The 16,909-nt window shown below is 61.0% G+C and overlaps 1 protein-coding gene across 2 annotated transcripts; it reads right to left on the bottom strand.

Moving 5' to 3' along the window:
- Positions 1-781: 781 nt before the first annotated feature.
- GATA5 (GATA binding protein 5) lies at positions 782-10,699 on the bottom strand. 2 transcript variants are annotated; one of them, XM_079784631.1, is made up of 7 exons: positions 10,466-10,699; positions 9,704-10,268; positions 8,365-8,540; positions 3,326-3,451; positions 2,721-2,808; positions 2,322-2,449; positions 782-2,000 (listed from the first exon to the last, which is right to left on the bottom strand). In XM_079784631.1, exons 2-7 carry the CDS (start codon positions 10,245-10,247, stop codon positions 1,845-1,847), a joined length of 1,218 nt encoding a protein of 405 aa, XP_079640757.1. In that variant the 5' UTR covers positions 10,248-10,268; positions 10,466-10,699; the 3' UTR covers positions 782-1,844. The 2 variants fall into 2 exon arrangements, with proteins under 2 accessions (XP_079640757.1, XP_079640756.1); XM_079784630.1 differs by having other exon boundaries at positions 1,871-2,449.
- Positions 10,700-16,909: the final 6,210 nt, after the last annotated feature.

Genomic DNA, 16,909 nt, shown 5'->3' with positions numbered 1-16,909 from the left:
CCTTGCTGTTGGCCTAACGCCTCGTGTTCCCTGGTGCCTCAGTTCCTCTCATCAGGTGTCCACCCCCTTGAAGGGGGAAGGGCAAGGGATGAGCTGGACAGGGCAGAGCTTCCCTTTGAGGGGGAAGGGGAGGCTGGACGAGGAAATGGGAGCCCCCTTAACTTCTCGGTGCCTCAGTTTCCTCACCGGGAACAGTCTCTCGGGAAACCTGTGGGAATGGAGACGAGATGGCAGCCAGCTCTCTCTAGCAGCGATCTCCTATCTGGCCACCAGGCAGGTGCACCTGGGCACAGCTCGAAGGCACTGCCCGCTGCCATCTCTCCCATCAGTCTGCTTGTGGAAAGTGCTGGTTGTGAGCTGCCAACTGACCTGCCCACAAGGGGTTTCTCCTGCAGCCTGGCACTGGCCGTGCAGCTCCCTATGCCAGCCGTCGCCAACCTTTCGGACCTCACGGACCACCCGCGGTCCGCGGACCACCGCTTGGCGACCGCTGCCCTATGCGGCACTGCAGGCCGGGGGCTGCGCTGATGTGGCCCAGGCCGTGCAGCTGTGTGTGTGAGAGGCTGGGGAATGCCCGGCAACCTCGAAGGCATTCTGTTTGTGAGCATCATCCATTCTGCAGGTGCCCTCCAGGGCCCTTGTGAGACTCAGGGTGGCCAGCGATGTCCAGCAGACTGGCCCCTGGCACGCATTTCTGAAAGGGATGGTCTGAATGTTGGACTGGTTGGTGCGAGGCCGGGAAATTCCACAGGTGATAGAGACAGGAAGGCAAAATCAAAGTCTTTATTTTACATATTTTCTTATGGCCTCGTTTGTCTTAAAAAAAGAAAAGAAAAAGTGGGCTGGCTGACCCTCAAGGGCAGCTGCAGGTGAGCGGACATTCTGGAAGCTGGTGCCAGGGTGACCGCAGGGTGGCCGTGGGGGCTGGCTTGCAACTCTTAGCTCCATATTTAAATGATGTTTGAGTCAAGTTGGGAGTTGGGGAAAGAAGCTTTCAATTGGAAGACTACATTTGTTAAAGAATTCCAGTTTCTGGCTCCCCTGGAAGAATCAGGTCTTGTTGGTTAAAGTAGCATCTGGGTACAAGTGCCGGTGGCCCTCCGGCAGGGTGTGCCCCGCTCCCCTCCACTCCCTGTTGCCTCCCAACATCAAGCTGTTACTAGCCACCCATCAGCTCCCGTGGGCAGAGCTGTGTCTAGCTGGCGGGACCATCTTAACCACCCGACCTGCGAAGGACTTTGGCAGGAGAAAGGGGGTGTGATAACAGGCAAGCCCGGGTGGCGCTCATCCCACCAGCAGCCCGTGGGTCAGAACGGGCTCAGGTACTGCACTCTGCCCGGCAGAGACGCTCACACACAGATCCAGCCAGAACTAGGTCTTCACTGTCGGCTAGGACGGCAAGGTGCAGGGCTTCCCCGGGCGGTGGGGGAGGGGGCGGGGTGGCGAGAGCATGGCCTGCACACCTGCCCCTGGCCGTCCCCCGCTCAGAGGAGAGGCGTCTTCCCGGCCTTGGCCATTCCGTCTGTGATCCCGGTTTCACAACAAAAGGTTGAGTTTTCCCAACAGCTGTCACCTGTAAACATGGCGGTGGCGAGTGCTGACAACAGAATTCAGGTTGGCGGCAGGCACCCCTGGTCAGAGTGGTGTGGAGCCTCGTGCAGCATTCGGGGTCCCTTATTGTGGGAGGGCCTGACTGTCCAGGCCTCTCCGCCGCATGCCCCGCGCCTCGAGATCCTGCTGGCTGCTGTCTCCCCTGGCGGGTGGCCCGGCGGGTGGCCCGGTGGGGTGTCCCTTGTGCTGGAGCGACGCAGGTCACGAGGTGGGTCTGGTGGGTGACTGGGAACCTAGGCCAAGGCCAGTGCACACCAGGCCTCCTGGCGCAGGGCCCCTCCCAGGCCAGCCTGGGAGCCCAGGGCCATGGCGGGGAGGGGGAAGTCCTCGGGCTCGAATTTGAACTCCAAGTGGCCGGGGGCCAGGGGGTCGTCCACCTGGCTGGAGGCCTGCAGGGAGGACGGGGTGTATGAATTCAGGAACCCAGGCTGTCTCACGTGGGGTTGCGGGGTCAGAAACCTCACCTTAAGGGGTCCCTCACTCCGGGATGGAGGGGGGGACCTCTCGTGAGTGTCGACGTGATGACACACGCAGGGCTCTCAGCCCGCATCTAACACAGGTCGACCCTCCGTACCAACGGCCAGCTGTGTGGCCAGCCCTGAGCTCCCGGGAGAGGCCTGCAGGGGCCCCGGCCTGGCCAGGGAGTCAGGCTTCCCTGAGGAGGTGCCCGGGAGCCAGCTCTGGGCACCCACCCCACCCATATGCCTTACCTGGGAGGTGACACAGGGCCCAGAGCAAGTAGGGGACGCCAGGCTGGGCTTGGGTTTCAAAGTGGCCGCTGAGCTCTCAGGGATGGAGATGGAGGACGGCCGGGAGGCTGTGGTGTTCCCTGGGCACCCTGGGAGGAAAGGTGGGACGTTTATAGGAGCTGCCACCCAGCCCGTCCCTCCGCCTCAGTGCTGGGGGGCTCCCTGCCCCTCCCCCAACTGGAGCCATCCCGGAACAGGTGGGGGATAATGTTTGCACCAGACACGTAAGTCTCTAATGGTGGAAGGTGACTACTCCAGGTGACCCCGCAGGGACCACAAGCCCCACCTGAGGGGCTGCGAGTGACTAGTGGCTGGCGGTCCAGGCTCCCACCCGGCACCCGGTGGGCCCTGGCCCGGCACCTGAGGAGCCCTTGGTCTTGGCAACATTCTTAGGCTTCCGTTTCCGAGTCTGGATGCTTTCCTTCTTCATCGCCAGGGGCCGGGGCACCTGGCAGAGACATGCAGGGTGGGCGGCGGGTCCCTCTCCCTGCTCAGCCCTGGGCCCCGCCCTAATCTCAGCCCTGCACAGCCAGGAGCTGACGTGTCCTCAGCCCTGCTGGGCCAGCTGCCTCCTGGGCTGCTGCTTCCCTCCGGGCGGGTGGAGGAGCTGTCCCACCCCAGCCTCCCGGAGCCGTCAGGGCCAGGGGGACCCTGGGGTGCAGAGGCAAGACTAAGTGTCCAGCTTCTGCCCCTGGCTGAATGGCTGTGAGAGAGCCACGGTGACATGATGAACCTCAGTGAGCCCATCTGCACAATGGGCCTGGAAGTAGCAGTATGTGGGGCCCCGTGTGTAACACCGCCAGCCCCAGCCCCACCCACCCACCCACCCACCCACCCACCTCATTCCTCCCCAGCCCCTGGTCCCTAAGTGCCAGGAAGGCTGGTCAAGTGATCCAACCGGGGATCCCTGTCCCCAGCTCAGGCTCGGCAGCCCCAGCCTCTCCCCATCCACCTGCCCCACTCACCCCGTGCAGCTTCGTGTAGAGCCCGCAGGCATTGCACACGGGCTCACCCTCTGCGTTGCGCCGCCACAGGGTGGTGGTGGTCGTGTGGCAGTTGGTGCAGCAGAGGCCGGCACGGCGGGTCGAGGACTGTGGAAGGGGAAGGCCAGTGAGACCCGGTGCTGGCCCCCAGACTCTGGGCTGCTGGGCTAGGCTCAGCTGGAGGAGGGGACGGAAGTGGACTGGGACTGACCGGCAGCCAGGCCTGGCCCATGTGGGGCCGCTCAGGTGTTGTGAGGCTGTCCTGGACTCCATGCCCCATGAGCCTGGCACAGGTCACTTCACTCTGGGGCCTCAGTTTCTCCATCAGTGAAATGGGGGTGAAACCAGATCCACCGCAGGATGTGGTGGGGCTAGGATCTCATGAAGACCCCATACTTCTACGGTGGAGTGGCACCTCCAGAGGTCAGGCCCCAGGCTGGACATGTGGGGACCTGCTGGTCCTCTGGACACCTGCCTCCCAGGACCTGAGACTCAGCATGGACGTAAGTCAACAACTCTCCACTGGACAGCGGGCTGAGGGCACCAGTCTCATCGTGCCTTATGTCAGAGTAAGACTGGGCCCATCCGGAACCTTCCAAAGGCCCGTTTCCTTCCCATGTGTCCCAGCAGAGCTGACCCCCAAGCCTGCAGGTCCATATCCGACAGGGGACCCCAAACCTCCCTATGCTTAGGTGCCTGATGGGGCCCAGACAGCACTAACTCCAGCGATCCTGAGAGAGCAGGCTGTCTGAGGCTCAGGAATGGGGACCTAATGGGGGCAGAGAGATCTGAGGGGCCCTCCCACCAGCTCAGAGATCCCCAGACCCGGAGCCCAGTCCCCTCTCTCTCAGCACAGAGTCTGCCTGACTCCCATTTCGGTGTTTGGATGGAGTCTTGTCACCCCCAGCCTGGGAGCTCCAGATGCTCTGTTCCAGGCCCAGGGCCCCCAGGTACCTCGGACCCGAAGCCCTTCCCTGCATCCCAGCAGCATCGCCTGCTGGTGGCACCACCCCTCCCCAGCTACCTGCCCCCAGACTTTGTCCTGGGGGTGCTGCTCTCCTCACCCACCACTGCCTCAGATGCCCCTGAACGTGTCCCATCCTCTCCTCCACTTGTACTGCCCCGGCTGGTCCCCGTGCAGCCAGGGCCAGCCCAGGCCACACTGCTACAAGCCCATGAGGACCCCATACTTAAAACTGTCCCACGGAGGTATGTCCCCTCCTTGGTGTTGTCCAGTCCAGGACCCAGCCCGAGGGCAATCAAGAGACTGCCGAACCAAGCCACAAAGGAACCTGACCCGGGGGTTAGGGGTCAGCAGACAGGGCCAGCCTCAGTTTCCCCACCTGTCAGCAGTCTCTAGGATCCTTCCTTCTGCAACGACTGAGGGTAGCAAGCCTTGTTGACCACCCGCTTCCCTCAGGCTGTGGTCAGCGGTCAAGGACACAGACCTGCCCCCTGTGAATGGCCTGGGAAGGGAGTGGGGCTTGTCTGCAGCCTGGGCGCCAGCCATTCCCAAGAAAACTCAGGCTCTGGGAAGACTGCTCCCCGGGCAGAGGCCACAGCTGCTCGCGTCCAGAGAGCAGCTGCTTCCACTGGACACCAGGGTCTCCCCTGCCCCTCCCTTCTGTCTGCCCCTCGGGTGCTGGGAGCTGTGCACACAGAGGGTGCCTGCGTGCAGGATACATACACAAGGACCCAGCCCCCCCAAAGCATGCGACCCAGCCTCCCTCTCCTGGGAGTGTGAGGGGACACCGGGAAGCTGCATCCGAAATTCCTACAGCGAGCACACATCCAGTTGAGAAATTGGAGATTAAATTAAAATTAAGAAAATGGGGAAAAAACAACCATGAAAAAAATCCCAAGTGTTTGCTCGTTGATCTTGCCCTCTCACTAGACTCGTTTCACGGCGGGGAAACGGAGGCTCAGAGGCCCTGAGGGGCCAGGTGCCCTCAGGTGGGCAGAACCACCTCCCGGGGCAGGACACGGGGCGGGACCGAGCCTCCGCCTGCCTGCCTCCGGGTGGGGAGCAGCGCTGCGGCCACGCTCGGCCTGACTGCCCAGCGCTCCCTCCGCTGCCCTTCGTTTTCTGACGTGGTCAGTTCTCTTCAAACGAAGCACGAAGCGAAACTTACAGGCGCCGGGGCCACAGCAGAGCCACCTGAGCTCTGGGGCAGCCGAGGAAGTCAGGCGGGGCAGCACTCTCCACACGAGGAGGGGCACTCGGGAGGAAATCAGCCTGCAGGTCACATGTGCATGCAGCAGCCCCCCCAAATGGCTCCAATTTCAAACGGGTCCCCTGGACATCTTGGGAGGGGAGACATACGTGGGGGACATTAACCTGATAAGCTCGTGTCCCTGTTGCTCAGGGCAAACTTCGTGGGGACAAGAGCCTGCGAGGCAGGGCTGTGCCAGAAGGTACACCGGCCTGTGAGCAGTCAGAGCCCCAGTCAAGGGCCAATTTCCTCAGCGAAGGACGCTGGGCCCCCACAGCACTGGCCACTTCGCGGAGCTGGCACCAGGGCTGCCATAGGCCAACGAGCCTACTGTCCCTGACCTTGGCTACGGGCTCCAATGTCCAGGAGGGGGGCCACTGGGGCTGGAGAGCACCTGGCCCAACAGCAGGCACTGGGGAGGCCCACAGGGACGGGGAACCCCACAACTATCCGCCCTGTTTACACTGATGGAGACCTCAGGCCAAAGGTGCACCCCCAGCCTGCCAATGACTAAGGAGGCACCTGGGAGGCAGAGGGCAACAGCTATGAGTCTGCAGGGAGGGGGTGCTTGTTATTGTCACATTCCTGTATTCTTGGTGACAAGCCTCTAGGGTGTTTGTAGTCATTTAAAAGGTCAGGACAAGTTTTTCCTGGGGAGGCCCCTCCTGGGACTTCAGGTCTGGCCACACACAGGGACAGTGAGACACTGGAGTGGGGAGAAGCCTGGGGCCATGGGCCCAGCCCCATCTTGGCGGGAGCCATGTGGCTCAAGCTCTGGTCCCAGGACTCTCTGAGAGTCTCGGTTTCCACACCAGCCTGGCCCTGCCAGGACCGGCCACAGGGCAAGCATTGGGGCCGCCCTCCCTGAATGCCAGGCAGGAATCCCAAAGTGAGCCAGAGTGAACCCTTAAGGTGCTGCTTGGGGTGGGACAAGTAAGCCCCCTGCCCCACTTGAGAAACACTTCCTGGGCACGTTCCACACTCAGATCTGCGTGGGCCTGGACATGGCGACCAGGCTGTGCACTCTCCAGGGCCTATGCCTTGGGGAGATGAGCCATCTCCAGGGCTCCCCCCCTTAGCAGGCATCCTAAGTACCCTGTGTTCCCCAGACCAGCAAACAGAGGCCTCACCAGGCCAAGTGCCCAGACAGCCTGTTCACAGAGCCAGCCAAGGCCCAAGTGCTCGGCAGAGCTGTCTGATCTGGCCTTTACCACATGGTGTGGGGACAGTTCCTGAATTCATCGCCCAGGGGCCTGGGCCAGGAGACCCAGGACAGGGGCAGGGGGTTCAGCGTGAGGGGGACACAGGGGACCCTGAAGTGGACAGTCCTGGACTGTACCCAGGGTCTGCCATGGACAGGCTGTGTGCCCAGGGCTCTGGCTGTTGTGTGGATAACCATCTCAACGCTTAGATGGCAGCCCTGCCTGCCCACCCCCAAGTCAGGGGTTTCCTACTGGGACGTGAGCCCTATAAAGGGTGGGGACATCATCTTGTCCTGATGACCAGTGTGTCCTTGGCACCTAGTTCGGGGCCTGGCACAGAGAGAGTGAACAGAGCCAGAGGAGGGTTGGCCTGCTGCTTGGGGTCAGGAGGTCCTGGGTAGGGTCCCCCCGTACCTTCCTCTCTTAGCCTGTTCCCCCTCAGTGAGGGACACCAGATACAGGCGGTACAGCACACCAGGGGGTGGGGGTCATGAATGCAGGGGCAGAGATGGGAGTGTGGGGTGATGTGGACTCTAAGGGGCCCCCTCTCTCTGAGAGGCACAGTGTGAGTGGAGGAAGGTTGGGGGACCCACAGAGCCCCAACTCTAGGCCAGAACAGAGAGTGCAAACAGCGGCCGCCCTGCTGCTTCCCACCTGCCCAGTCTGGGGCTTGGATGATGGCCTGATGCTCCTGTAGCCGCTTCGGTTTCTGGTAAAGGCCTGCAGCTGAGCCCCCCACCCAGCCCAGAATGGCAACTGTGTCGGCTGGCTGGGCCACCCCACAGTGTCGGCCAGGGACCAGCCCCCTCCACCCCTGCCAGGGCCTGCACCAGAACCGGCCAGAACTGGCCAGAACCGGCTGACCGACCCTGACAGGACTCATATCAGCGTCAGACCAGAAGGCTCGACACCCCCAGCACGGTACCCCTGCCCAGACCTCGGCAGGAGCCACTGGCAGTGCTACCTTAGACAGCTTGAAATTCACGCAGTCCCTTCCACTTACACAATCACGTGACCATCAAAATCTGCCTGTGAGCTGTATAGAGCAAAGTGACTCTACCCCTCTGCTCTCCTTCTGGAGCCTGTCCCGCCTGGGGCAAAAGTCTGGCTCCCAGTCCCCAGCTCCCACCAGGCCCCCGGCAGAAGGAACCAAAAGTGAAAACAAGATTTGTCCAGAGAACAACCGAACAACCAACAGCCGAAGCCCTGGTCTGGTCCCGTCCCTTCAGGATCGGGGAGAAAGTGCTCCCCAAAGGGACAGCGGACCCAACGCCCCTGCTGTGTCCCCCAACGCGGCACCCACACACAGCACCCAGCGTCCCCTCCAACCCATGCCAGGTCCCCTTGTGCCCCCTCCACCTGGTCAGACAAGAAGCTTGTCACCCCAGTCGCCCTCAAAGCCACAGGGCCGAGCCCCAGCAGGCTGGCCCTATCCAGACTGGGAGACAGGCAGACCCCACCAAATCACAGCTTCCGGCTGAGGGAGGAGGTCCTTTGTCCCTTCCCGCCATAGCAGTGGGGAGGCGCCGTCACCCCTCTGGGGCATCCCCAGCACGCAACACCTGGGTCTGGACTCCCACGCTGCCTGGCTGGGTCCCACACTCACCAGGCGCTTCTGGGGCCGCACGAGCGGCCGGTTGACTCCGTTCATCTTGTGGTAGAGGCCGCAGGCGTTGCACAGGTAGTGCCCGGTGCCATCCCGGCGCCACAGCGGTGTGGACAGGGCCCCGCAGTTGACACACTCGCGACCTTCGCCAGGGAACTCCTCCACGAAGTCAGACACTGCGGGGACAGGCGGCTGTGGGCGGAGGCCCGTCCCTCCCTGGCGCTCCAGGGCGTCTGCAGCACTTCCCAAACTTTTTAAAATTGTGCCTTAAATTTATTTGATTGTGAAATATATTTCATCTAGTTTTAAATTTGTATGCAGCAAAGTTTGTGTGAGTTTAAAACACTCCTTAGGGTTGGTTTTAGAAGGGGGGGAGGTTTCCTAAATTAAACGTCGGTGAGGAAAACAGGGAACTGCCCCCAACCCCCGGCGGCCGGGTCCAGCTCTAGGGTCTGTGATTTCGACCCCCTGGGGAGGCAGCGGGAGCCTGGGAGGGGCCTGTCCTGCTCAAAGCGGCGGCAGCATCCCAGGGGCCAGATCTCCAGATCCTACAAGGAACAGGGCCTGTCAGCCTGGCTGTGGTCGCAACTTGGGGAGGCCGCTCAGCGCAGCCTCCACGGGCCTCCGCCGGGCTCACAGAACGCGGCCTCCAGGCCCCGCCAGGGCCAGGCGCGCGGCTCCAGGTCGGCGGGCTGGGGGGGGGGGGGGGGGCAGGGATCAATCCGCGCCAGGCGGTGGGCTGGGCGCCTGGGCCCGCGACCCGCTTCCTGCGCCGAGGCGGCGGCGGCGGCGGCGCCAGAAGCCGGTCTGGGCTGAGGCCGGCGGCGGGAGGTTTGGCCCGAGGGGGTCCCCAAGGGCGGCAAACCGGGCCTGGGTTTCGTTTGCGCCGGCCACGGGGTGAGAGAGGTGTCAGACCCGCAGACACGGGCAGTGTCTCAGCGTGCGGGTCTGGAAGCCGATGATCCGTCCTGGCCGGGGCGGTGAACCAGGGCTTCCCTTGGGAAGAACGAGGGTGGCAGCCCACGCAAATAAGCCCGCGTTTGAACTTTATAAAGTCACTTCCACAACTTTTCAGAGACGCTCAACGTGTAGGCTCAGTGGGCACCATCCGAAATGCTGGCTTCTGATGAGGGAAGGGCAGAAATGGGTGCACTTTCTTCTAAGGCGTAAAAGAATTCAGGGCCCGGCTTTGCGGGGCGGTGAGGCCGGCAGAGGCTGCACTGTCGGGTCCTGGCGCCCCAGGCTGGGTGCCCCGCGGGAAAGCTCGGCATTTCGTAGGGTGCGGGTTGCACTCGGGGCGGCCGAGGACCCATTGGGGCTGCCCCAGCCCCGCACTCACCCAAGGTGGCTCTGCGGCCAGGAAGGCCCGCCGGGCGGCCCTGGAGGCTGTGCAGAACGCTGCCCTCGAAGGGTCCGGAGGCCCAGGACGGGGCCACCTCGGTGCTCACGTAGGCCGGGTACGCGGCGGGGTACGAGGCGCCCACAGGCCGCCCGAGCGGGGCCGGGTACGGGTCGCGAGCCAGCAGTGCGCCGGGGTAGGCGCCGCCATCCCTGCCTCCCGCGCCGCCACCGCCGCCCGGCCCTGGGGGGCTGTGCGCGAAGGAGAAGGAGGTGGCTCCGGCCGGCTGAGAGGCTGGCGGGTGCGGGCTGCCGGAGACGAAGGCCGATGAGTCCGCCGAGGCCGCCGGCACCCATCCGGGGTGCGCGGCGAGCGCGGAGGGCTGCGGGCCCGGCTCACACGCCGGCAGGTAGGGCAGCATAGAGGGGACGCGCGCCGGCGGCACGAACACCGGGGAGCCGGCGCCTGGTGCGTGCAGAAAGGCGCCCGAGTCTGCGTAGGTGGCCTGGCCGGGGCTCGGGGCCAATGCCAGGCTCTGGTACATCTCCCCGGAGTTGGCCTTGACCTGCGGGGAAGAGGGATGGGCATTGAGGTCGTCACGCAGCTTTGCACCTCAGCCGCAGCCCGCGCTCGTGGCCGGCAGGTGCGGCCACTCGGGCAGCGCGTCCCACGTTCTAGCCGGGCAGTTTTAGGGACAAGTCCGGACCTGCGGGGGCAGACCGGCGACGGGTAGCCCTCTGGCAGCCGGAACTCCAAGCTCACCTGCTCCACGGCCTGGGCTTCTGAGATTCCCAGGGCGGCTCAGAGAAAGCGGTCGGGCACGTCCCACCGAAGGGTGCAGGACCTGGCCGCCGGCCGCCGCGCTGGGAGAAGGCGCACGCCACGGAGCGGCCCTCACCGGCTCATCGTGCGGGCCCGGGGGCGCGGTGGTTGCGGTGGGCCGGTGGCAGGCGGTCTGGAGACTGGGAGCCGGGGGCGCAGGGTTCCGCTGGGAATCCCGGCGCTCGAGCCGCCCCGCCGCGCTGCCTCGCCCCGCCCCGCCCCCGCCGCGCCGCCCCTTCCCTCCGGGCGCCCTCTCCTCCCTCCCCGCGGGGTCAGGGCCGGGGCTGCGGCCGGGCGCCACGTGACCCGAGCAGGCTCGGCCCGCGGGCTCCGCAGGAAGGCGACGAGGGCGCGCGGCGCTGGGCACCCACCGTCGAGTCCCGCCAGCGCAGGCGACGGGTAGCCGGGGCTCGGAGACTAATTTTGTCGGGAGACTCGCGGATCTCCACCCCTCCTCCCTCGCCAGCCCCGGATTCCACAGGCTGGCCTGGAGTTCCGTGTCTGTCGGTGGACACGCTCACGGACACGCGGCGATGGGGCCCGGTTATTGCGCCCCTGGGCTCGGCACACGGCGCGGGATTCCGGCTACCACGGGGCCGCCGCCTCAGTGTCCCCGGACTTGAACCCGTGTCGGACGGCCGCGGCGCGCGCAGAACCCCGCGGGAGCCCCAGGTTTCCTCAGCTCTGACCGAGCAGGGCAACCGGGTGGCCGGCCCTCGGCTGGGGGCGTGGCGAGGTGGGCAGGCCCGTTTGGATGCTCCCCGCCCTTCTTCGAGGTCCCAGCCCCGCTTCTCGCCCCCACCCCTAGGTGGGACTTTCACTGGCTTGCCGTCTGGGGTCGCGGGGTCATGGAGGTGCCCCCGGCACTCCCCGGGTGGGAGCGACAGCGCAGCGCCGTGGCCGAGCGGCCTCCCGCCCAGCTCTGCTGATGGACGGACCAGCTCCCTCCCCAAGTTCTCCGCGGGGCAGCGCACGGCCGGCCCGCCGCACTGGGGCGGAGCAGGGCTCACCGGACCGCCCTGGTCCGTGGTCCGTGGGGCCGGGAATGTTTTCCTGTCGCTCACTTCCTGGGTGCTAGACTCCCGGCGGGGCGCTGCGGGCCTGCGGAGGGGTGGGGTGGCCTGGTTCCCTTCTCCGGGACAGCACACAGATTCGGGTGCACATCGAGGCGCCCAGAGTGGAGTGTCCCGGAATGTGGCAAGCAGGGTCCCCACTCACCCTGGGCCAGGGACCCCACAGAGGGCTCCACGCGGGCTCCGGGCTCTTCCCAGGCCTTGGCGTAGGCCTTGGCGAGGGAGCGGGCCCTTCAGGGCTCCCAGCGTCCTGCTTCGCCCACCAGTCACTCTGCCTCTGCATCCAAGATGCCGAGGGCCCCGTGGTTCCCGCTCTCCCTACTCGCTGTTCTCGGATTCTGGACTCGGCCCTTCTAGCCCCACTCCCTCCGGACTTCACTGGGCTTTCTCCTTTTCGCTGGGCGCCCCAGCAGGGCGAGGGCGCAGAGCGGCCCGTGCTGTTCGGAGTCCTGGAAACTCGCAGTGCCAGGCGCCCTGCTGGGTTCCAGTGTGACCGCCTAGACCGCCCCTAGGCCCTCAGAGCCCAGGTGACCCTGAAAGTTGATGCTACAGGAAAATGCCGAGCCAGCACCGGTGGGGGAGAAATTAAAAAGGGGAGACTCAACTTGCTGGAGGCCGAGAGCGCCTCCCCCCCACCCCCCAACATCCCCGCCAAAAAAAAAAAAAAAAAAAAAAGGTCCAGAGGAAGAGGAAAGATCCGCAGCAAACTGGGATCCTGGGATCAGTGGGGGAGGCTCCTGGGGGAGGGGCTTGTATTTTTCCTCGGAATAAAATCCAGCCAGGTCCTTGATTAGCACACACAACGTGGGCTGGGCTGTGCTTTGCCCTATAGTTGCCTGTTTAGTTCTCACAGCAGGCTGAGGAGGTAGATGGTGTTCTTGCTCTTCCCATGACAACTGCGGAACAAAGCAGAGCGGTTAGCTAACCTGTCCAACGTCACAGAGCTAGTAATTAGACAAGACGATTAAAACCAGCGAAGACGGCAAAACTAGACCTAAGGAGGTGATCTCTGGTAACGTTTTCTGTATTAACAAATCTCTAAATTAGACGTATTTTACGTTTACAATGAAAAGGCTGAGGCCACATCCAGACGGTGTGGGGAGGGGGGAGCAGAGTGGCAGAGCTGCCTCCCAATCTGTCTCCGGAGGAGATTGTCCTGAAGGCTGTCCCGGCCGGGCCTGCGGGCGGTGGTGCAGGGCTGCCTGCCCTCCGTGCCTTGCCTGCGCAGCAGCCCCATCACTGCAGGCTGCGTCCCCGTCCCCGGGCCGTAGAAGCAGAGGCCTGGTGGCATTTCCCCACCCTTAGTCCGGACACGTGACAGGTGGGAGGGCTGCCTGTGACAGCACCTGGACCCCCTCAGAGATTCCTTTCTACTTTCAAATGAGAGGCATCTCAGCCCAGGTCCCTCCCCACTCTACCCAGCCTCGCCCAGCCTCCCCTGGCCCTCCACAAGCCACCCTCTGATGTTAAAGGGCCCTGTGATCCTGGGCTGCTGCCAGTCTCCATGGGCCCTTCAGGAGGGAGGCAAGTGGCCCAGCCACCAGGACCCCACTGTCCCTGCTGGTCCGTCCAGCTGCAAGCCTGTCTCTTCCCTCAGCCTTTGCCCGAGCTGCTCCCTAACTTGGAGGCTCCTTCCTTTGTCCTTGTCTCTACTTGCTGAGCGCCTACAGGCCCTCAAGGCCCAGCTTGCAAAGCCCCTTCTGCCTGTGCCTTCCCGGATAAGTCGCTCTGTCTCCTCGCTTGTGCCTCTTCATGTTTTGTGGTCAGAATGCCATGTGCCCTGTCCTGCTTCCCCAGCAGACACCGAGCCCTGAGGAAAGCTTGGGGACAGCAGGTCAGAGTGTGAACTCCAAGCAGTCAGACCTTCTTCAGGGCTCTGTTTTGCCCTCTCAAGGCCGTGTGACCTTGGATGAGTTCCTTTTCTCTCTGCACCTAAGTTCATCTGTAAAGTGGGGGTGACAACGATGCTTGCCCTGCACACTGGCTTTGGGGAGGATTCCTGAATGGGAGACGCCAGGCCTTCTGCACAGCCTGCACTGCGGACGACCCTGCCGGGGCCTCCAGTTGGCTGCCCAGTTCTCGGGCTCCGTGTCATTTATGTAACCCAATCTGCTTTCAAAGACCCTTGCTGACGCTCAGCAGCATGACAGCTGGCAGGCCCTTTCGGCCAGGCCACCAGACAGCCCACTTAGAGAGGGGTCCCTGGGGAGGGACCCAAGGCAAGTTTGTTTTGGGGGAGACATAATTGCACAGGTCCAGCTCCCCGTCAGCAGGAGTGTCCTGTCACATGATGGAATATTTATGAGCGGCTTCCAGGCCAAGGCACTCCCCATCCCTACAGGCTCTGTCCCACCGGGAGGGCACGCGGCTGCAGGGGCCGGAGACAGGACTGGAGGCTGCACAGGGCTGGGCCGGTCACAGGGGAGGAGAGTGAGCCGGGAGTCTCTGGCTCCCCCTGGGCCTGCGCTCAGGTGAGGATGGACAGACGAATGGATGGCTGGGCAAGGCAGCCCCTCGTGTCTATGATCTGTAAGTTATTTCACGAGAGTGATGGCACGCCGAATGCCTGGGAACTCGGCAGGGCCGCGAGTCATAAAACTGCCTGACGCTAATGCTGGCCTCCGTGATGACCCGAAGCCCCGTCAGATCAGCCGCCGGCCTGACCTTGAACAAAACCGCGAGGTTCCTGGGCCCTTTGTAACGGCAGGTCCCTGATTTTCCCGGAGAAGATAAAAATGAAAACCACAGGTCACTCTGTGGAGTTACAGCATTTGACTTAAAAGGGGTTCCGCGGGGTTCCAGCCAGAGGGCTCCCCCACAGCAGGCGACTCCACTCCTTCCCTGGAGCAGGGTTTTGCCTTGAGCAGCTCATGACCAGGGCCCTTTAGTCCTTCCCTCAGGGTGTTGTCGGCGTGGGAAATTCATGATGCACCAACACACACACTTAGCAGTGAACAGCAGCCATGGTGGTTGGGGGTCTCGGTAATCCCGCTTGTAAAATAATAACCTGCACCCTGTCTTGTGAACGCAGCCATTCACCCAGCCCTCCCTGCAGCGTGTGCCCTGGGCCCATTGCAGGCCACGCCGGTGCGGGACCAGGGCATCTCCGCAGGATTTCAGGGCTGGTTCACTTTGGAGGCACCGGGGCTGGGTGCCCAGGGCAGGCCCCCTGCTTTTCATCACTCTGTCTCCCTTTATGCTCTCTCATCTTTAAAAATGCCCTTTCTTCTCTTCTCCCTCTCTGGCCCTCCTGTCTCTCTCTATCCCTCCTCCCCTCTTGCCTCCCTCCTTCCTCCTGGGGAGGACCCCCAGAGGTGCTTGGTCACCCCATCCCTGATCTGGATTGTGCCTAGATCACAGGGTCTCCTGGACAGTGAGGATCAATGAACTCCAGGCCTGCCTCCTGGTTCTGCTCACCAGGGACTGCCCAGGAGCCAGACTCCTGCCCCCACCTCTGTGGGCGGGAAGGTGGGGTTTCCCGGCCAAGAGCAGAAGTTTATCTTTTTCCAACTTGTGTCCGCTCAATGTACAGCCTCCATGGTGGGGCCCCACGTCAGCCTGCTCCTGGTGGCCCGAGGGACTTCCGTGAGAACCCAGGGACGTTCGGAGAGTTCCGAAGCATCAAAAAGTCTGAACAGCAAAAGAACAATGAAGGGCTGGAACCATGTGTGCCCTTTATTTATTTATTTTTTCCATTTTTTTCCACTTTTTTTTATTTAGGTATTATATGTGTACATATCTTACCATTGTCCCCCCCACCCCACACCCATACATGCCTTCACCCCCCAGAGTGTTGTGTCCATTGGTTATGCTTATATGCATGCATACAAGTCCTTCGGTTGATCTCTTATCTCCCCCACCTCTCCCTAACCTTCCCCCTGTAATTTGACAGTCTGTTTGATACTTTACTGTCTCTGTATCTATATTTTTGTTCATCAGTTTATAATGTTCTTTATTATCCATAAATGAGTGAGATCATGTGGTATTTTTCTTTCATTGATTGGCTTATTTCACTTAGCATAATGTTCTCCAATTCCATCCAGGTTGCTGCAAATGATGAGAATTCCTTCTTTTTTATGGCAGCATAGTATTCCATTGTGTAGATGTACCACAGTTTTCTGATCCAGTCATCTGCTGATGGGCACCTAGGCTGTTTCCAAATCTTAGCTATTGTAAATTGTGCTGCTATGAACATAGGGGTGCATATATCCTTTCTGATTGGTGTTTCTAGCTTCTTCGGATATATTCCCAGGAGTGGGATTACTGGGTCAAATGGGAGTTCCATTTTCAGTTTTTTGAGGAAACTCCATACTGTTCTCCACAGTGGCTGAACCAGTCTGCATTCCCACCAGCAGTGCACGAGGGTTCCTTTTTCTCCGCATCCTCGCCAGCACTTGTCCTTTGTTGATTTGTTGATGATAGCCATTCTGACAGGTGTGAGATGGTACCGCATTGTTGTTTTGATTTGCATCTCTCGGATAATTAGTGACGTTGAGCATGTTTTCATGTGTCTCTTGGCCTTCCTTCTGTCTTCTTTTGAAAAGATTCTATTTAGGTCCGTTGCCCATTTTTTTATTGGATCATTTATCTTCCTTTTATTAAGTTGCATAAGCTGCCTGTAGATGTTGGAGATTAAACCTTTATCAGTGATAGCATTTGCAAATATGTTCTCCCATAGAGTGGACTTTCTTGTTGTTTTGTTGATGGTTTCTTTTGCTGTAAAAGAGCTTTTTATTTTGATGTAGTCCCATTTGTTTATTTTCTCTTTAGCTTCCATTGCCCTAGGGGCAGTGTCAGTGAAGAAGTTCTTTTGGCATATGTCTGACATTTTGTTGCCTGTGGATTCCTCTAGTATTTTTATGGTTTCCCGTCTTATGTTTAAGTCCTGTATTCATTTTGAGTTGATTTTTGTGTATGGTGTAAGTTGGTGATCTAGTTTCATTTTTTTGCATGTATCTGACCAATTTTCCCAACACCGTTTATTGGAGAGACTGTCTTGACTCCATTGTATGTTCATGCCTCCTTTGTCAAATATTAATTGAGCATAGTGGTTTGGGTCGATATCTGGATTCTCTATTCTGTTCCATTGATCTATCTGTCTGTTCTTGTGCCAGTACCAGGCTGTTTTGAGAACTGTGGCTTTGTAATACAGCTTGAAATCTGGTATTGAGATCCCTCCTACTTTATTCTTCTTTCTCAGGATTGCTGTGGCTATTCGGGGTCTTTTTTTATTCCAGATGAATTTTTGGAGAGTTCTTTCTATGTCTGTGAAATATGCTGTTGGTATTTTGATGGGGAGTGCATTTAATCT

The sequence above is a fragment of the Cnephaeus nilssonii genome (genome assembly GCF_951640355.1).
Source record: "Cnephaeus nilssonii genome assembly, chromosome: 11".
Taxonomy (NCBI): domain Eukaryota; kingdom Metazoa; phylum Chordata; class Mammalia; order Chiroptera; family Vespertilionidae; genus Cnephaeus; species Cnephaeus nilssonii.
This window is presented reverse-complemented; position numbering and strand designations above follow the sequence as displayed.